Genomic DNA, 20,049 nt, shown 5'->3' with positions numbered 1-20,049 from the left:
ACCTATCATGCATATATATCCAAGCAATGTTTATATTAGAACCACAGCCTCAATGTACGCAATTCCAGCTCCTTGGCATTCCCGTCCATGGAATTAAAATTAAATGAGTCAGTGGTCAATAAAAGTTACATATGATTTCCATAAAATTACCCATTGTATATTCCTCTGGGGTGGAGAAAGAAGTTTGCACGGCGTTGCCGAAGCTTGACAGAACAGAGAATACTTGCTTTCTGATGAGGGTGGCAGTGATGATTAGTCTTTCCTAAGAACGAATTCATTATTTCCCCCAAATAACTGGTGGTCTTGGATTTGCTCTTCATCTAAAAAAATAAAAACTCAGAGGACCACCCTCTCTCTCTTTAGTTTAATTCCTATTTTCTTTAAAAAAAAAAAAAAAAGCGCGTGTTTTGTGCTCAAAAACACCACATTCTTCTGTTTTGATGCTTGCATAAATTTGCATGTTAAAAGAATGGTTCCAACTTAAAGAGTGTAAAATGAAATGAAATTTGAATTCAAATCCAAGATGGAGAAAAGATACATGTAAAAGTAACAGATTTTCAATCTTGTTGATTTTTTTTTTTCAGGAACCAGATTAGGAAAGACATAAACACACACACACATTCACAGTCCTCTGGTTTCAAAGAGGGTGGCACTCAGAGCAGGAACTCTCAAGGAGCACCCCCACACACACATACATACACGTGCACCCACGCATATACTATTAGTATTCACAGATCACAGCAAAAATTATGAAGCTCTGTTTTAACGACTGGAAGCCACCATAAAACTCAGAAAGGTGACTCAAAGGACATGTTCACCATTGTGTTTCTCCTTTTAGAGGCCCACCCAGATAAAATGAAATGTAAGGAGCCTCCTGTGAGTAGCTCCAGCAAACACAGACACAAGTACGCCCCTACTGGCCCCAATAGCCATTTCTTGTCTCAGGATTTGACTTCCCCACAGGTTTTAGAAGGCAGTATGCATGGTGGTTACCTACACAGACTGTAAGAGACCCGCACTGGAATTCAAGGTCTACCCATCGTTTACTGGCTATGTGACCTCTGGCAAATGACTTACTCTGTGGATATAATTCTTTTCATGAGTTCTCATTACAGTAGTACCAGCCTCACAGATTTTTTTTGTGAGACTAAAATAAGACAACATAATGCACTTTGAGCAGTGTCTGGCAGAGAGCAAGCATTCGGTAAGGTCATTATTATTCGACATCTAGGTGGTGGTATCCAGAGGCACCAGGCCCAAAACAGTTTCTTTCTTTTTCAACCTGCCCTCCCATTTTGTCCATGCAGCACCCACTAGCAAAGAGGTGCAGATCAAGTCACGGCAGAAGCCTATTCCCCCGAGATCCGGCTGCAGGACAGTGAGCAATGTCGTGCTCCCGTACCCTCTTGCCCCCATCACCTTCCTCGCAGCCCGGTCTCCCTTCACCAAGAGTTCCAAACTAAATGACAACACGTTAAGGGGATGACAAGAGAAGAGCAGCATCGCCTTACCTCATCGTCCTCAGGCGTGCTCGCTTCCAGTTTCTGGACAACCGACTTGTTGCTCCCCTTTAGCATTTTCTCTCGAACTTTGGTCTCATACTCAGGCCGGGAATGTTCCTAAGCCAAAGCATCAGACGCTGGTTACTACACAGAGAGAGCATGACCTTGGCTGCCAATCATCACCAGACACCATACGTACATTAACGTCAGGGTTTAGGATTGGACGCTACGGGATGTGAACGGCCACGTCACACACAGTCACTAGACATAACATCCTAAACAGAAGAATACAACGCGGGGCAGAGATAAGGGACACACGACATTTGTTACCACACTGAAAACCAAACCTGGGCACGCTCCTGGGGATAGCGCCGGTGTTGAGAAAGGAGAGAGGAAATGTTAATGAGGTGGCTGATTCAGAAAGGAGCCACGTGCTCTGCGTAGCAGTTTGACCCAAGGCAGAGGGATACATCTGGCCATCCCACCAACCATCCTCATATCTCTCATTTTCAATGAGCCAAATCCCAGCTGGAGAAACAGATGTGCCCCACAGCTGGGAGTCAGGGCAACAACAAAACGCATTCTCTGCTCCACTACTCTATGAGCTACAACGGCGACCAATAAACATCAAAGTCAAAGGCGGCCATGGGGAATCTTAAAACTCACGTGCCTGGACCTGTTTCCTGTGCAGCCTAGGTGAGTAACTCATTGGCAAGTACACCAGTGCTCAGGAGACATTGCTGGGCCATTCAGCACTATAGACCTGACTCGTGAGTCACTAGGCATGGGAAAGAACACCTCACTAATCCACAGGGCCATGGTCAAAGCAACACAGATGCTGGGGCAGGAAGATGCATGACTCACTTCAAAGAGAATTTAACAGTGTACACCTGGTCTCCCTGGCAGGTCTTCCCTGCAGCTTCCAGCTCAAGGACAAATATCTACAGGTGTGAGGCCTTCATGTCACTTACCCATCACTCCTGGGCAGGGATTCAGGTGCTGACTCAGAGAGGCGCTCCACTATTTAGAAATAAACATTCCCTTATCACCTTATCACCGTCCCTATGTCAGAAGAGTTCAAAGGCCAACAAGCCAAGCTCCTGAACTGCCTCTGGCTTTCGCAAGCCCCGCCATGATATCGGACAGGAGAAACCACGTCCCTGACAAGCATAACCAATAATACAACAGCAGGAGATGCCAACCAAGGGCTTCTAACGCCTTCCATCGTCACCCAGCAGAGGCCACTCCCACTTTCCAGAAGGCCTCCTCTGACTGTTGCAACATACTTACCAGATGGAGTCTCCTTCCTCTCTGCATTCCTGGAGTTTTATAGCTTATACCACACATTGTAGCTCTTGCCTGTGTGTTTTTCTTTTACTATTTCCTCGCTGTTTCGCACCTGAGAATCTTCTTATCCTAACCTAAGGACTGGCTACCGGCTTTGTTATCACTTTATGTTTCTCACAGTAATTGGCACCACGCAGAACACACAGCAATCTCTAAATGCTCGTGAAGGGCGTTTGATTTTTGTCTCTCACCTTCATTCCTTCTCCAACACACCATTTCCTGAGGTGTGTACGGAGAGATTTTTAGCTAAAAAAGGATTCTGGGGTCTAAAAGATCGGAAAACACTGCACGACGTTTCACCTTTCTGAGAGCCATGATGAGCATATTAAAAGGCCTGCAAAGAAGAACTTTTTGACTCTAACGATGAATATTTCTGTCCTGCAGAAATACTTCTTTGAGAAATGTAATTTGAATTTCCCATGGCCCCTGAAATTGCCTTGCTTTTCTTCTACATTATTCCAGTGGAAGATTTTAATAAAAACTGTAGCAGTGTCTCTTGGTGAGTACCAGGATGTGGCTTCCAAACCTTTTTGAGCCAGGTGACTGTCTCCCCTTTTGTGCCCGGCAAAGGGGCTGAGGGAGGTTCTCCTAACAGACCAGGAGGATATCTGCACCCACCTCTGACTTTCTAAGACATGCTGTGATGTCACACAAAGGAGTTTCCTTGTATCCTTCTAGGTGTGCCAGTGCCCCACCCCATCTCCCCCATGCTGATCCCCTCATCTTTTTAGAACAAGCCCAGCTTTATTGGCACATGGACAGGAAAAGTCTGAAACTCAAATCAGAGTTGGGCAGCTCTGCACTTGGGCTGAAGCAAGTCACACAAGGATCTCCCTGTTTGCAGCCAAGTAGGCTGGGTGAGGTTGAAAAACCCCTCAAAGTGGACAACTGAGTGTCTGGCCAGAGCGTAGTCTAGACCCTGAGAGGGCTGCTTTGACACACCCAGCTATGGGCAGACCTGCACAACTCCTGATGCTCCCCAGACACGACCTCCCTGGATGGCATGATCTGATACCAAAACATCATAAATGCATCACGCCTCTCAGCAAGAGATCTATTGGGAACTACTGGGAACTATTCCCTTCTGGTCTCCTCAGGAGCAGGCCCGAGAGAAGAACCTGGACCAGCCCAGGTCCACCCATGGGCTGATCCAAAGAGGTTGATCCAGAAATGCCTGCAATAAATGTCTTCACCAAGAGTCAGCTGCACTCACTGAGGCTAACAACACTGGTCCTGGAGACAACCTCCCTCCTTCCATGAAGCATATTTTCAAGTGGAGGAAGGTAGCAGTAAATAAACCCATACACAAGTAGGAAACTCCCAGATGAAGATAAAACAAAAGAAGCAATAAAGGGGAATGGCTGCTACAGATTGGGGGTGGAGAAGACCAACAGGAGGAAGGTGACAGTCTACAGAGACAGAAAAGCCAAGACAGTGCAGACCAGGTGGACACTGGGGGAATAGTATTCTGCACAGCAGCAACAGCCCATGAAAAGACTGGGATGAACCTGGGGCAGAACCTGTGAATGGAAACACAAGCGGAGGCCAGAAAGCTAGGCAAGGGATTTGGTTTCCTGAGTGACAGAAAGCCATTGGGGACATCTAAAGCTTGATGTGACAGGTGAGGGATGGAAAATAAGGCAACAGTCTCCAAGAGACCCCAGAATGTGACAGAAGCTAATTAGGCAAGAGACCCCTCTGGACTGAAGATTAACCTCACTTCAAAGTAAGACTCTGGAGGTGCTGCAGGCCTCCCAGCTACAAGGACAAACAGGATTCAACTGAGTCCTTCAGTAAGTCCCTTGCCGGTGCCCACAGGGAAACCCAGTAGGCAGGGGCAGCACTGGCTCACTGGGTTTGTTTGCTCGGTTCCCTCCCTGCCCTTGTAAGAAAGGAGTCTCCAGTCTTCTGTGGTTTCTCCCTGGGTCACAGGCTGGACTTCAGCCACGCATCTCATTCCACCTCTCCTGGGGTGGCCCACAAGTTGGAGCATGTGTGAGTTAGCTTCCTCCCTCCCCCTGAGGAGGCAAGAGAACACAGGGAAAACTGGAGGTTCGGAAGCTCGCTAGCCTGGCAAGCATTCCTCATTCTGGGAGAATCATGGCCTACAAGAACCCTGCCCTGCTCTTACCTCTCATCTAAATGTAGCTTAGACCTTTGCTTCAACACACAATGCTTCCTGTAGGGCCCAGGACCCTCCTCGTTCAAGTCACAGGCACCTTGCTATCCTGCTCTCCATGCCTTCCCACGGCTGGCGGGCAAGGATTAGCAATCAACAACCTCCCTGACCACCCCACACCATCCTTCCTCCTTGCCTATCCCTCCCTGCTGCCTTCAGAGCCCTGTTCCCTGCAGCCAACTTGACTTTGCAGGCATCTTGCTGTTTCTTACCCACAGCCCTCACTTCCCCAGGGCCAAGCTTCTGTTGCTGTTTTCTCCTTATGGATGCCCCTTCTAGTCAACCGGTCTTCAAAACCCTGCTTTTTAAAAAGTGTTTCCTCTGCCTTCATTCCCCAGAGGGATTCCTTTCATATACCCTCTGTGTTATGCTAACTATTTGCAGACCAGACAGTACCCTGCTGAATGTGACCCTCTGGAGATCAGACACTGCACCTGAGTGGTCCCACCCTCCATGCCAAACCTGGTACATGACATGTGCTTAAAGGCTATGTTCAGAATTGAGCCAAATTTTGTGTGCGCCAATCCAAAATGGAAATACACTGAGGGAAAGCACCATGCTATCTACCTCTCATTCGTGCCTGGCCCCAGGCTATGCACATGTGGTGCATGCCAGCCATGCAACACAACCAACCAGCCTTGCAGTAACATCACACGCAGACCCCATCAGGCCCGTCTGCTTGTGCCATGGGTAAACCCAATCTCAGCCAAGCCACTCTCAGCCAGCGCACGAGTTCCTCAAATCGTGTACCTCCCAGGAAGTTACCATGGCTCATTGGGTTAAACAGATAAACAGGAAACCTGACTACAGAAAGAAAAATGGATTATCATCTCATTCCTGCCAGGGGCTTATTATAGAGATTTCAAGGGTATTGAGTTATAGCTGATGCTTTTCTGTGTGAGGGAATGTGTTTACACTCTCTCCAACAGAGAGACGTGAGGGCCTCCTTGACTCAACTTAGCGGACACATTTAGCTTGTCTTTGGCCCCACACAGGCTTGGATGCCAGGAGGTTTCTTCTTTTCTTTTGCGCAGACATCCTAGCGCCCTGCATTCATTAGGAGAGTAGGAACTGCACTCCACCCACCTCCCCCAAGCAAAAGTCTTTCTCTCTCTCTCTCTCTCATATGCAGACACACACACACACACACACACACAAGATAGATTTCAGCTGAAGTAAATAGGACCAACCAATAGGACAAAGATGTCCCGACTAGATCACCCACAGTCTCACTTCTGTAGCTCTTTCTATTAGAACCACCAGTTTAGGCATTTTCCTCCAAGAAATACAATTGTCTCTGTTATCCTCCACTGTTTGTGTTTCTAAATAATTCAAATCCTGCTAAAGGCAGAATCCATATGTACACAATCTCTCTGTCTCTCTGTCTCTCACTTTCTTTATTTCTTCTTTTTTTGAGACAAGTCTCACTCTGTTGCCCCAGGCTAGAGTACCATAGAGTCATAGCTCACAGCAACCTGAAACTCCAAGTTTCAAGCTATTCTCTTCCCTCAGCCTCCAAGTAGTTGGGACTACAGGTGCCCACCCAAACACCTGGCTAGTTTTTCTGGTTTTAGTAGAGTAGGGTCTCACTCTTGCTCAGTTTGAACTCCTGAGCTCAGGCAATCCTTCCACCTCAGCCTCCCAGAGTGTTAGGATTACAGGTGCCAGCCACTGCACCTGGCCTACATGCTCTCTCTTGCTATAGAATCCATGACAGTGTTAGTCTTAGGGTATGTGTGTAATGCCTAGGACTGGAGAGCAGGTTTATTTACCCAGCGCATGCGGCAGGGTGGAGAGGGATAGGGTGCAGTCAAGTGAAGACCCACAGAGGTTAGAGAAGAGCTCCCCGCCCAGCACCTTTAGGCAGCACAACCTGGATGGGCAGGTTCCATGCAGCTGCCCTGTGGCTCCTGCCACTCCTAACCCTCCTGAGCAAAGGCAAGTTGACTAACTAGAGCTTTAAAAATAGGTAATGACAACACACCACAGACATGGGGACACAAGGCTTGAGAACAGACTAACTTGGGGATTCCACTGTTTGCTCATAAAACATCAGGGCCACAAAGGCAGAGGTTCTAAGTCCAAGACAAGCCCATCAGTCACTGCTGGGAAGTGCAGGGCAGCCTGTGCTCTGTGCAGCCACCCTGTGGCTGGGGCTGCCTGTGCTACTGACAGCGTTGCCTTTCACCAGTAGCATCCACACGTTGGGCGTCCCTATCTGATAATCACATTGGCTCTTCAGTTCATGGTGGCACATGGTATCAGTAGCCCTTGCAGGTGTTAATGGTGAGAACAGAGAGAGCTCAGTGAACTAGGAGGAAGAAGAGGGGACAAAGCACTGAGCCCATGTGGGGCTGCTGTTTAGAGAAGCAGGAGCTACAGTGGGAGTAGATCACAGAAGCAATCACCACACACTGCCCATTAAAGTCACCATCACTGAGGCTGGGGTGCTGATTTGTTTACACTCTAGACAACATCTCTACAGACAGCTAGGCTCCCAAAGACCCTCCCCCTTCGCCTTAGCTCACCCTCCGGTTCCACGCCAGTGCTCTGGCTTACACCATAGAGGCTTCTTTATTCTTCCACAGGCACCAAGGGCAACCAGTATCTGGCACCCCTGCCTTCTCCAGCCCCCTACTAGCCCACAGAGGCATCTGACATATCCCTGATTCTCTGGCCCCATGCTCTCAAGGATACTCTTTGCCTCTTTTTCTTGTGTCTTGTGCCATCTCTTCCCAGAGTAGGGCACTGGGACATCTGGCTACCCATCAGGCCCAATGTCTTCCAGCTCAAGGGAAGAAGGGGTCACCTCAGTGTGTACGGCCCACGGCTCAGCCCGCGGAGCCAGTCTGCACAAACAGGGACAGTGTGGCCATATGCCTCGAGACAATCCATTTCCAGAGTCAAAGCAAAGCAAGGGCCCGCAGAAACAAGCAACAGAACTCACTTCCTCCTCCTCTATACCAGTCAGGTCCCAGAAGTAGCCCAGTCGCATCTGTAGTCTCTTCCAGTTTTCCAGAAACATAGTAGCTTAAAAAGAAAAAGAGAACTCTATTAGTTTTGAAGAGCGTGTTCTGAGTACCCTTTGGATTCGCTGGCAGAGAGGGGGGTAAACTTGTAGATTGCAAATTTAAGAGCTCTCTTTAAAGCATTTAGCCCCCTCTTCCTACGTCTAGCTGGAACTGCTTGAAGTAGTCCACATCCCTGAGAGCCAAGAGATATATACACTCCTTTCTCCATTTCTAGACAGGGAGAGATGTCTAAATACTGATCCCAAGAAATGAAGGAAGAGTGGAGGGATGGAGAAAGTAAAATATGAAGGGGTCTGTAATTAGCTTCCCTGTGCCATACATGGCTCCTTCCTGCCCTGAATCAGAATTCTCACTTTTCCCTCCACTTCTTTCTTCCAGTCCCCAGAGCCACTGCCCTTTTCTGGGCCCTACTCATCTCATTGAAAGGTTACACAGAATTCTCCTAACAGTTCCACGCGACCCCAGACTCTCAGCCTCCTGAGCCCTCCTGCATGCAGCTGGCAGAATGACCTCTGTAAAGTGGCACACATTCGTTCTTCCATTCACTTAGCAAATATCTGTAGAATGCCTCCTTTACCCTCACATCCGTCACTTTGCCCATCCCACCCACACCCCCTGAAGGGCAAGCCCAGCATTGCCCTGGGAGGAACCTGGCACTGCAGCCCTCCTGTGGCTGTTCACCAGAGTTGAACACTGATCTGGAGCCTGCTGACGGACTGATCAGATTCTCTCTTTAGAAAATTAAAACTAAGAGACACTAAGAGAAGCGGGGATGGGAGAGCAAGCCCATGCAGCACCTGAGGAGAGGGAAGCCTGTGGTTTCTAATAGCTTCTCCAGTTCTGCTCCCAAGAGGCCAGGCTATATTTCACTTCCTTCATCCAGGAGCTTGCCTCTTGCTTTCTTGCAATAAATCTCTTGTTATTTGAGTAATTTGAGTAAATTTCTAATCCTGCAAAAACACAGCTCTGCCTAAGGTATCTGCAACGTACAAAACACTGTTCTAGACATGGGGGTGGGATTAGGAGAGTCTGATGTGGATTTTGCTCTCAAGTTGTTTACAGCCCCTGAGACGAGATCATAAATACCTACGGTGCAAGACATAAAGTGATCAGGGCCTCAAGAGTGACAGAGAAAAGCTGTGGGCCTGCAGGAGAGGGCCGCTGGCTGCCAGAGATGGGGAAATCTGGGCTGAATTCTGAAGAGCAGTGGGGTCTGGGCAAGGAAGGAGGAACGGGCAGAGCAGGAGGCCAGTGCTGCTGCCTCAACTCAGGGGTCATTACAGTCTCTGAACATGTCCTTCTCTCTGGATACCAGGGTGGCTTGTGTCTACCCGAATCACCTGCCGGGGTCTCATCCCACATTTGTCAACACGCACACCTGTGAGGCTGCTGGGCATCTCCTCACCAACCTCTCCATCCCCAGCTTATGAAAATGGTCTCCTCCTATATTACTGTCTTCTCGTGTCTACCCTCATCCCCTCCTGACCCAGCTCAAGTCCCCCTTTTCCAGAAAGTCAGTCCATATGGCACCCTGTCTTCCTGCTGCCTTTGGTCATGGCTCCTGGATAGGGAAGCAACGTCACTCCCTGCAGCTTCAGGCCACTCCTGAGCACACTTCACCATGTGCTGTGCTGGACCGTCAGCTGCCACTCATGTGTGTGGTGTAAAAACAGGACTGTAAATTCCTGCTGGGCTCTTAACTGCCCATGTCTAGTCTGGGCACAATGCGGAACTGAGCACAGAAACAGCCATGTGCTGGTTACTTAAAGTTGTATTTGCTTGACTTGCAGCTCCATTATGGTGCCCTGATGTGTGTGTTTTTCTCCCCTGAGGCCTTTTCCACGTGAGGGTATTCTGACCTCCCAACACTGGCCCTGGCTTGGGGATGCTCTGAGAACAGGGGCAGGTCCCTCCTCTTCCCATGCACCCTCCACTGCCTGTGCACCCTCCTCAGTCCCGAGGAAGGCTGTGCCCTGTGGGAACAGATGAGGGCAGAGAAGTGGTGGGGACCAGGGTGTGGGGGATCACATGTGGGAGGGGCAACCTGGGTTCCCGGGTGCACATCTATACCACATACCTTGCACACACCTTACTCTCTTGTCACAAAGCACTGTGGGTATGCCCAGAGTAACATGGCACCTTGGTTAAGAGACTGGCTTCAGTGCCATGTCTACTTGCTATGGGATCCCCAGCGGGTCAGCCCCTGAGACAGTTAGGACTGCCTGACCCTACATCAGTGTCCTTGACCTCTCTTCACTGGCCCTGTCTCATTACTTCCCTTTCCGGTAGGGCTTCATTCTCTTTCCCAAAGCTCACTGGAGTTTGAAGCCAGAACCACATCACTTCTCTGCCTTTTGGCTAAGATCAAGTATGAAGCCAGAACCACAGGGGAGCTGGGTCTGAGGACTCTGACAGACTCCAGTCCCGCTGTCTAGTATCCTCTAGGACCTCAGCTACCATCACCTCTACTGCCACCACCAGCCTGCATCTCTGCATAGAACCTCATTCTGGGCCTCATTCTGGGCATTCCTGAGCCCAGCCCACCCAGCACGGAACCACTAATCATAACACTTGTGGCATTCTCAGGCATTACTATTATTTTTAATTGTAATTTGTAGGCAATTGTGCCTAAGGGCTTTCGGCTGCTGCGACCAAGTACACAATCACATAAAACACAGCAACACTATTCAAAGAAACAAAATGAAACCCTCCCCCATGCCCAGAAGTTCCAATACCATCCCACCCCCTAGTATTTTCCCTGCACTGTGATTTCAGAGGAAGAGAGAGGAACCAGGGTGAGGCAATGAGCAGTGAGGCTCTCAGAGGGGGTGGGAGGTGTCTGCTCACTGCAACCATTCAGGAAAGGGAAGAGGTAGTTAGGGGGAACTTGAGACTGGGAAGTATGATTAAAAGCCACGTTTCTCTACACAAGGGATTACGTGTCCCAAGAAAGTTCTCAAAAGATCAGGGATTCAGCATTATTAAGTTTCATGTACTCAGTGGTGGTAATATCTGCAAGACAAATTATGGGAATAAGGTTGTAATACATCAAAAAGATGAATATGGATTCTGGGTTCCAAACCAGTTCAGATGGCTCCTGGGGTAATTATAAGACACGTGCTAGGAAGGCACAGAGCTGCCTAGGACTTCTCAGGCAGCAAGTCTCAACTTCCGTTTGTCCCACTAACCCTTCCTGCGAACCATTCCCCAGCTCCGTGGTCACAATTTGCATTTCCTCCTCCCTGTTCCAACTCTTGAGGTGCTGACCACAGCCCATGTGCTCCTGAACAACAGCTGCTCTCTCTAGCAAAAGAGAATAGACTGACCCCTGGAAACTCTTCTCGGTGGCCTCACCGTGTGGGAATTTTTCCAGTCAAGTTCTGTCTCCACCCAAGTAGAAGTCCTTGCAGTGATGGAGAAAGAGGGTCCTCCTAGCGCCACTGAGGATAGATTTCTCCCTCTCTCCTTCCCCTCCTCCTCTCAGGGCTATGTGCGACAGGGCCCGTCCCAGCATGTCCTCCAGGCCCCACGGAGTCAGTGATAAATCAAGCTGTCCTGCAGCAAGGCTGTGGTCCTGCCAGGCTGTGGCCCCGGGGGAAAGCTAAGGGCCTGCACACTCAGTGGTGAGAAAAGACCAGGGGGCTACTCCAACGAGCTGAAACATAATGACGTGGCCTGTCTTCTAATACACACGGGTGTGTTTTCTTAGAAATGTTCAGTTACCCTGGGGCGGTTATTCCAGATTATTGCAGTTTGTGAGAATAGGAGTGAGAGTGAGTATATGTGTGTGTGTGTGTGCATGCGTGATCAGACAGTGATGGCTCAGAGTAAGTTTATTATGCTGATATTACACTATAGGGCAGCTGATATTACACTGACACTCTAGGGCAGCAGTTCTCAACCCACAGGGACCATATTAAAGGGTCATGGCATTAGGTAGGTTGAGAACCACTGCTCTAGGGGTAAGGAAGGGGGAGGAAAATGAAGGAACTATCTGTTCTTCCCTTCACAAATCCCTTTGGTGGAAATACTGAAAACATTACACTGGCCTTAAATAAAACCTCTATAGCCAACACTCATCGCATCCCAAAAAAAAAAACACTGAACCTACAGTCAGGACGCCAGATTTCAGCCCACTTTAATACCAGCTAACTCTGTGACCATGACGGTCATTCTGCCTCTCTGGTTGCACCACATGACACAGACGATCTCACATAATGAAGTGAACGTAACTGAGGTGTCTCATGGGTGTGCCAGGGGTTTTCAAAATACGCATTGGTTCAGATTCTGAATAAATTATGCATAAGACTCATGCAGGGTTAGCACAACTATGTCTAAGAGAAAACAGGCAAAGCCATGCAGGATATTCCTATTTCTAGTCACACATGCAAGTAAAGAAAGTATTAACCCTAAAATACTTCCTAGGAGATGAAGGAAAAAATACCAAAGTAAGTAAACTGGAGGGTATGAGCATTACAGCTAGCTGGCTGCACCCATTTGAAGGTATCACCCTGACCACTCACCCCATAGGGCCATGAAGATGGAGAAGAAGACAGTGGCCGGGTTGTCGAACAGATGGCTGGCTCGCGCAGTTCCGCAGGCTGAGCTGAGGTTCCAGTAATCACAGGACTTGTCACACAGTGGACACATGGTGAAGGAGTTCTGGTGGTCACACATCTCTCTGCTGTGACAGACAGAGGCTCCAGGTCACAGAGCTCAGGCAGGGCCCCCTCCCCCAAGACAATCAACCCCCAAACATTTACAAATCTATGTTTAAGTGTGTCAATTCCATAAGTAAGGAATGTTTAAGGAGTTCGGATTGGTCTCTTCATTTACAGAGTGTTACTCTCCTATTTTGTCCAAAACAAACAAAGATTTTCTGAGGCATAGAGCTTCCTGTTGCTAGAAGTGTCCAAGAAAATTAGTAATCACCTGTCAGAGATATGCATTGAATTATGCTTTATGATGTCCTTTCAAAATGCCTAGAGATGAGATTGGTGAGAAATAGCAACAATTGTGAATAAATCACCAAACTGAAGTCAGATTTTGTCATCCATTCTTCCAGTAGAGCCTATTTGACAAACCCTATTGGCTGTCTCACAAACAGGTACCACTAGTCACAAATACAGACACACATGAGGTATGGCTGGACCTGCACAAGCTCTTACTTCTGCATGAAACAGCTACATGAGAAAGAACTGAGAATAAATCCCTTTCCTAAGAGCATTAGTTATATGGCCATTTGCAGGATGGAGATTAACAAACTCTGTCCAGTAAGAATTATTATAACCAAAAAATAGCTTATGAAGGCTCAGCGCCTATAGCTCAAGCAGCTAGGGTGCCAGCCACATACACCAGAGCTGGTGGGTTCAAATCCAGCCCAGGCCTGCCAAACAACGACAACTATAACCAAAAAAACAGCCGGGCATTGTGGTGAGTGCCTGTAGTCCCAGCTACCTGGGAGGCTGAGGCAAAAGGATGACTTAAGCCCAAGAGTTTGAGGTTGCTGTGAGCTGTGATGCCACAGCATTCTACTGAGGGCAACATAGTAAGACTCTGTCTCAAAAAGAAAAAAAATAGGTTATGAAGAACAAGGTAAATTCTTCCAAGGTCTAGATTCTCTAACACTTGGAGAGATAAGCATGCACTAAATAACCTCTCACAGCCTGTTTCTTAACCTATTCCAAGTACATTTCTCTCTGATGAACTGGTGAATACATATAAAGTCTTGTTAATTCGTTAGGTGACTAGTTGGATCATAGGAATGCTTGCAAATAAAAACCAACAGAACTGCTACCTCTGAATGGCTCCCCCAATATTCCTTCATACCATATACTGGTAGGAAAATGAATGAATTCATCACTCTGGCATGTAATATTCTCCTAGGGAAATGGATGGGTGTCTGAGTTCATGGTTTGGTGGGAAAGGATGGAGAACCCAAGACTACGTGAAAATAAGGCCTCTGCTGTTCTCAGGGAGCAGCTGGAGACAGAGTGGTGGGGAGGTAGGGGACATGGCACTGAAAATCACAGCTGCGTCGTCCACAGACAGCGGCAGTAGAGGGCACTACGGAGCAGGGCTTCCAGGTGGGAGGCCACTTCCCAGCGAGCAGGCTGGTGCCCTGTGTGCTGAAGCAAGTGCTTAGGTGGGACCTGCGAAGTCAAAGGAATGCCTGGGTCTATTTCCCACTTCGTTAAGAAGTTGAAGGAAGATTTACTGAGGGCTGTCACTTTCTGTCAAGTCCTAGCTTCTAGCCTTCTGTTTTTAATGAGCTATTAAATCCCCCAGCAGGGAAAGGCCTTCTGTGTGAGAGAATGGAAACTCAGAAGTCTCTGAGGATAAAGCCCAGTTCCTCGCCGACTGGCTGTTAAGCTCTCCATTGGCACATGTCAATAAGAATGACTCATTCACTTCAAAAATATTAAATGGCAACATCTTACTTTCAGCTGTACTAGTTTCACCTGGTCATGATCTTACCGGTAACTAGACAGCAAAGTTTATGTTAAGACTTCTAGGTCATTTGGGGTCAGACGAGGGTTAGCTAGGTAGTTAAGGAATTGCTACTTTGAGAGAAGATAGTGCCCTCTTAGAAAACAGATTTACACAGAAAACTGTTTGTCTGCATAAATTCTGGTAAAGACCTTTGCCTTTTGGCCATGACTGAGAACATAGGCGTCCTCAGTGCTGCCCTTCAAGTATGTATCTTAGGGATTTCACTTTGTTCAAGATTTTTTAAAGCATGGACTGGGGAGAGAGATGAGCCTAGTTAACTGAATTCTCGTTAAATCTAGTCACAGTCAGTACTAAAAGTCAGAAATGAGAAAAGTATTAGCTGCCAACGTGGTGCACAGCACTTTGGAACGTAAGTGCAGTATAAATGCTTGGTTTCTAAATCAGAATGCAGGCAGCTATCAATCATCTGTACACAATGGCAGCCGTTCTCTGCAGCATAAATTCTCCTCTAATCATTTACATTTGAAGTCAGAATGCTTTATATATATATATATATATATGGGTTTTTTAATGCAATTTTAGCAGAATTCTGGAGGAATTCTGGCTATGAATGACATTAAAATGACTTTGTGTTTCCTGAGAGGGGCTGAAAGATGAGGGACGCCCACCCAGAATTGAAATCACGTCTAGGTCACCCCCTGGCTGCATAATCTACAGATTTCTAGTGAGAAGTAACTGTGGCTATAAATCTAATGGCATAGTCCTTCAATCTATCATTTTCTTGAGAAAGCATTAAGAGAGTTGATAAATGGCCTGACAAGCAGCTGGACCAAGACCTGGAAGGAACAGTGTTCTTCAGAGAGAACCATTGCTCACCTGTGCGGCGATGCTGGGCTGTGCTAGCACCAAGGGAGAAAGTACAAAGAGGCAACTACCCCAGAAACTCAGACTAAACAGCTGCTTTGAAGGTCTCAGACCTAAAGGACCCAATTTTTCTTCCAATATGGTTCAGATTAATCAACTTCTTTTTAACATTTCAGCGTTCTTTACCCATGTAAGTAAGTGCTTAACAAATGAAACCAAACCCTTTGTAAGTAGACGAAAATTTTATAAAATGTACCATGGGATTATTATTATAAGCTTATGCTCATCTCTCACCTACCAAAGCTGGTGGGGATAAAAGGTACCATTTAAAGTTCCACATAATTAGGTGGTGCCTGTGGCTCAGTGAGTAGGGCGCCGGCCCCATATAGTGGTGGGTTCAAACCCAGCCCTGGCCAAAAACTGAAAAAAAAAGAATACCTAAAGTTCCACATAATCAATGTCGGTTTTCTGGTTTTGCTATTGTACTATAGTTAGATTAAGACGAAACCACTGGAGGGTAACACCGGGGCCCTCCGTATTATCTTTCAAATTCCTAAGACTATAATTTTTTCAAAATAAAAAGTTGTTTAAAAGTGGTAATAAATTTCAGGCTTGACGCCAGAATTAGTAATCTCTAAAATCATCCCAGAAATAACGCAAATTTTTAATCACATTTAGGAGTGGCTATTCAACACCGACTCCTAAAGAGTATGAATTTGTTCAGATTCAATATTGGGACTTTAGGAACATTCCTTTGTTGATGAGGAGGTACAGGAGTTTCCATCAGGCCCACAAAACTTGATAAATATATGATTCTGTTTAAAGAAGAGTTTTTAATCTACATAAAATGTTTATTTTTTTCATTTTTTACACCTTCCTGATTTGCCACCCCCTATCCAGAGTCTGAAAAACCAACAACCAAAACTTCAATTTTGTATTTTCTTAATACTTATTGCTATTTTTATTACAAAAAGGTAGGGGGGGGTTGCATTCCCTTATGTACTTATCACTTATTTGGAATGAGAATAACTTAAAAGCTACTCTTTTAGAAATTTTTAATTGATATTAAGTACAGTCACTGTCTTGTATAATATGTATAAATCTCTGGAAATTATCCCTCCTGTCTATCTGAAATTTTGTATCCTTTGACCATGATTTTGTAGCAGCCTATTTCAAACTGTTTTGTCTGTGACCTACAATTCGGAAGAATTTTATTACATCAGATTCCAGTATGAAAAATACATATACCCCCTCACCCTCTCAAATACATTTATGTAACAGAAATAAAATCTCATGAAATAACATTTATACTTCCTTCTTATAATAAATACTAATATCTTATTTCATTCTATCTTATTCAATAGCCTTATTCAAGTTCATTTAAAAATGAACCCATTAAGCCAATTCCACAGCCCACAGATGGGCTGCTATCTGTAAGTTGTAGAACACTGCACGCCCTGCCAGGCACTATGATAACAACTGCATTTTACATATGTATATCCCTACACATATGTCAATGTGTGTGCATGTGAAGTGCACATGCCTAGGTGTCAATACAGCATGTGCAAGACACATCAGTTCCAGGTTGTTGCCATGTATATTCCCATGTGGGGAGGCAGGCACAAATTCTAAGTCCTGATATAAACCAGCATCCTGATGCCCCATCCCACCCCACTGCACTGGCACTGATTCACTGAGCACAGTATAGTTTCCCAGTTTTGATCAACCTGAGGCCAGATCTCTAGGGATCACAACTGGGAAGGGAAACACAAGAGCTATGTTTTCTGTGAATGCACCCAGGCAAGCCCAGGTGAAGCTATGGAGCTGTCAAAATCTGCAGTGAAACCAATAAATACTAGAAAGATCAGAGACAGAAGACAGACAGGTTAGTCCCTATTCCAGTGTTCCTTAGGCTACCTGTATGCCAGCCACTGGGTTTCTTGAGCCTCCCAGAAGTATAACATTTTGCCTAATCTAGTTCAAGTTTAATTTCCAGCACTCTAATACTAAAAGAATATTAAAATATGTTACCAAGCTTCCATTTTCAAAGACAGTTACAAAGAGCACGAGACATTTAAATTCTAAATATTATTAAAGTGTCCCTTTTCTCTCTTTTACTCTATTTCCATAATTTTAATTACTCAACAATCATTTACTTTTATTAATTAATCTGCTGTGTGCCAGACACAATCTCATCTCTGTCAGTCCTCACAACACCGTGAAATAGGTGTTATGATAATCATTTTACAGCCGGGTAAACTAGCATTCAGGGAGTCCACTGTCCAGCCACATAGCTAATATGTAATCTTGTCAGTCCTGACGGGTACTGCTTTTCAGGGGGTATTTTCTGTGCAGGCTTTTCTTCCTTTGTCCTACCTTCTGGCTCTCCAAGGGCCCCACCACAAGACCTGTCACTTCCTATAGTCTCTGACCTCCTGAAATAGAGGCTGAGCTGCCCCGGTTTTAGAGCTATCTGCTCCTTCATAGCATTTTATTCCAACAGTGTCTGACCACAGAGATCCCATTCCCAGAATCTGCACCTCCTAGATTTGTCTCAGGAGGAAAGTGACCTATGGGATAGGAAAGGAGAAGGACAGAGGGGGAGAACTTTGGAAGGAAGCATGTGAAATGTGCTTGCAACTGAGATGAAATTCCAAATTATTAACACAGGGGAATGGAGGCTTTTTCTTAAAAACTGACTTACCTGGGGATATCTTCTTCAATTGTTGCACATCCATAAAGAAACACGATCACTCCGATTACAGAAGATGGGATAAGGAATGATGTATATAATCCCAACCAGGCAAAATATAATCCAATTTTTTCTCCAAAATACTTTCTACAAAAGAAAGAAAGAAAAATGAAACACATTAAGAATATATACTTTCCTTATTTCTGTTTGTTCTATGCTTGAGGATGGGTCAGCATAGAGGTCCATTCCTCTTAGAATGGATACAAAGGGGATAGAGATTTCAAGGGAAGGGGGTACCTCAAGCCAAGGAATCAACAACTCCAGTTTTCTAAAATGAAGTGCATTCCATCTGACGTCACATATACAAACCTATCTTGGCTGTACATGTGGAAGAGAGCCACAAGAAGGAATCCAGCCCTAACAGCAAACTAAAAAGATGCCATACCAAAGATGAACAACACACATCTTTTCATAAGTGCCCCAGTACTCAACCCACAGGAAAACATGCCTTTTGGGAACTAACTTACTTAAGCAAAACATACAAATCATATATTTGGGCATGTATACTTACATACACAAACCAACATATACACACTCATTGAAAAATGGCTAGAGGAAATTTAATAAAATATTAGTAACAGCATCATTGGATGCTAGGATTATCAGTGGTTTCTATTTCTTTATTTTTTAACCAGGAGATATGATTGGCATACAAAGAGCTGTACATATTTAACATACACAGCTTGATGAGTTTGGAGATGACTATATACCTATGAGACCACAGATACTCAGGCCATAAACTTGTGTGTTACCTCCAAGTTTCCGTTCCCCCCACTGCTGCTTGTTTAATTAAAAAGATCTTTTCTCTTGTGTTAAGAGCAATTAACATAACTCCCACTCTCTTAGCAAATGTTTAAGTACCACATTTGCCATGTATAATGCACTCCCATGTATAATGTGCACCCATGTTTTTGGCCCAAACTTTCGGGAAAAAAAATCTTTCATTTTAATTTTTTAACTCAAATTTTTATTTGTGTATACTTGTTTTTCCAGGGTATTACTTTGCATATGGAGACCGTCATTGCTTTCTAGAGTTATACTTTTAACACGTAAGCATAAATAAAAGAATTAAAAAACATTTATATAGATGCAGAATTAGTACTACCTATGTATAATGTACATCCTTATTTTTCTCTCAAAAATCTGGGCAAAAAGTATGCATTATATATAACAAAATACAGTATACATTGCAATATTGTTAAATACAGGTTTTTTATGGTACGGTAGATATTCAGAGCTTATTCATCACACCTAACTGAATCTTTATAGCTTTTGACCAGCATTTCTTCATTTCCCCTTCTCTGCAGCCCCTGGTAATTATTATTCTATTCACTGGTTCTATGAATTTGACTATTTTAGATTCGTCATAGAGGTGGGACCACGCAGTATTTGTCCTTCTGTGTGTCTGGGTTATTTCACGTAGCATAATGAGCTAAGATCCATCTATGTTTTCACAAATGGCAGGATTTCCTTCTTTTTTAAGGCTGAATCCTATCCTGTTGTACGTATATACCACATTTTGTTTATCCATGCTTGTGTTATTGGACACTTGGGCTGCTTCTACCTTTTGGTAATTGTGAATAATGTTGCTATGAATATGGCTGTGCAGATATTTCTTGGGGATCCTGACTTCAATTTCTTCAAATGTATATCCAAAAGTGTATTCCCGAATTTTAAATCATCTTACCTGTTATTTCTTTTAAAAAGATAATTTGCCAACTCATATCATTTATCCCAGTTTATAAAGTTAATAAATTACCATACTAAGCTTCATAAAAGCATTCCCCTTAGATAAATATTGATTATGGATGCCTGATAAGAAAAATACAGTCCACCAAGGAGCAATATATTTCATTTCTCAGAAGCCTGCATCATAAAACACAGGAGGGAAATGGGAGCTCTGCCCACACTTTTTTTTTT

At 45.3% G+C, this 20,049-nt stretch overlaps 1 protein-coding gene across 1 annotated transcript in view; it reads right to left on the bottom strand.

Annotated features, from left to right (window-relative positions):
* ANO2 (anoctamin 2) overlaps nt 1-20,049 on the bottom strand; it is a 337,924-nt gene that overhangs the window by 165,861 nt on the left and 152,014 nt on the right. Inside the window, exons 10-14 of the mRNA XM_012809303.1 lie at nt 18,082-18,216; nt 12,584-12,744; nt 7,976-8,058; nt 1,850-1,861; nt 1,512-1,619 (exon numbers count right to left, since the gene is read on the bottom strand). Coding sequence (XP_012664757.1) covers nt 1,512-1,619; nt 1,850-1,861; nt 7,976-8,058; nt 12,584-12,744; nt 18,082-18,216 — 499 coding nt within the window. The remainder of the gene's footprint in view (nt 1-1,511; nt 1,620-1,849; nt 1,862-7,975; nt 8,059-12,583; nt 12,745-18,081; nt 18,217-20,049) is intronic.

This window comes from Otolemur garnettii, unplaced genomic scaffold (assembly GCF_000181295.1).
Source record: "Otolemur garnettii isolate 467f Iridium unplaced genomic scaffold, OtoGar3 scaffold00104, whole genome shotgun sequence".
Classification (NCBI taxonomy): domain Eukaryota; kingdom Metazoa; phylum Chordata; class Mammalia; order Primates; family Galagidae; genus Otolemur; species Otolemur garnettii.
This window is presented reverse-complemented; position numbering and strand designations above follow the sequence as displayed.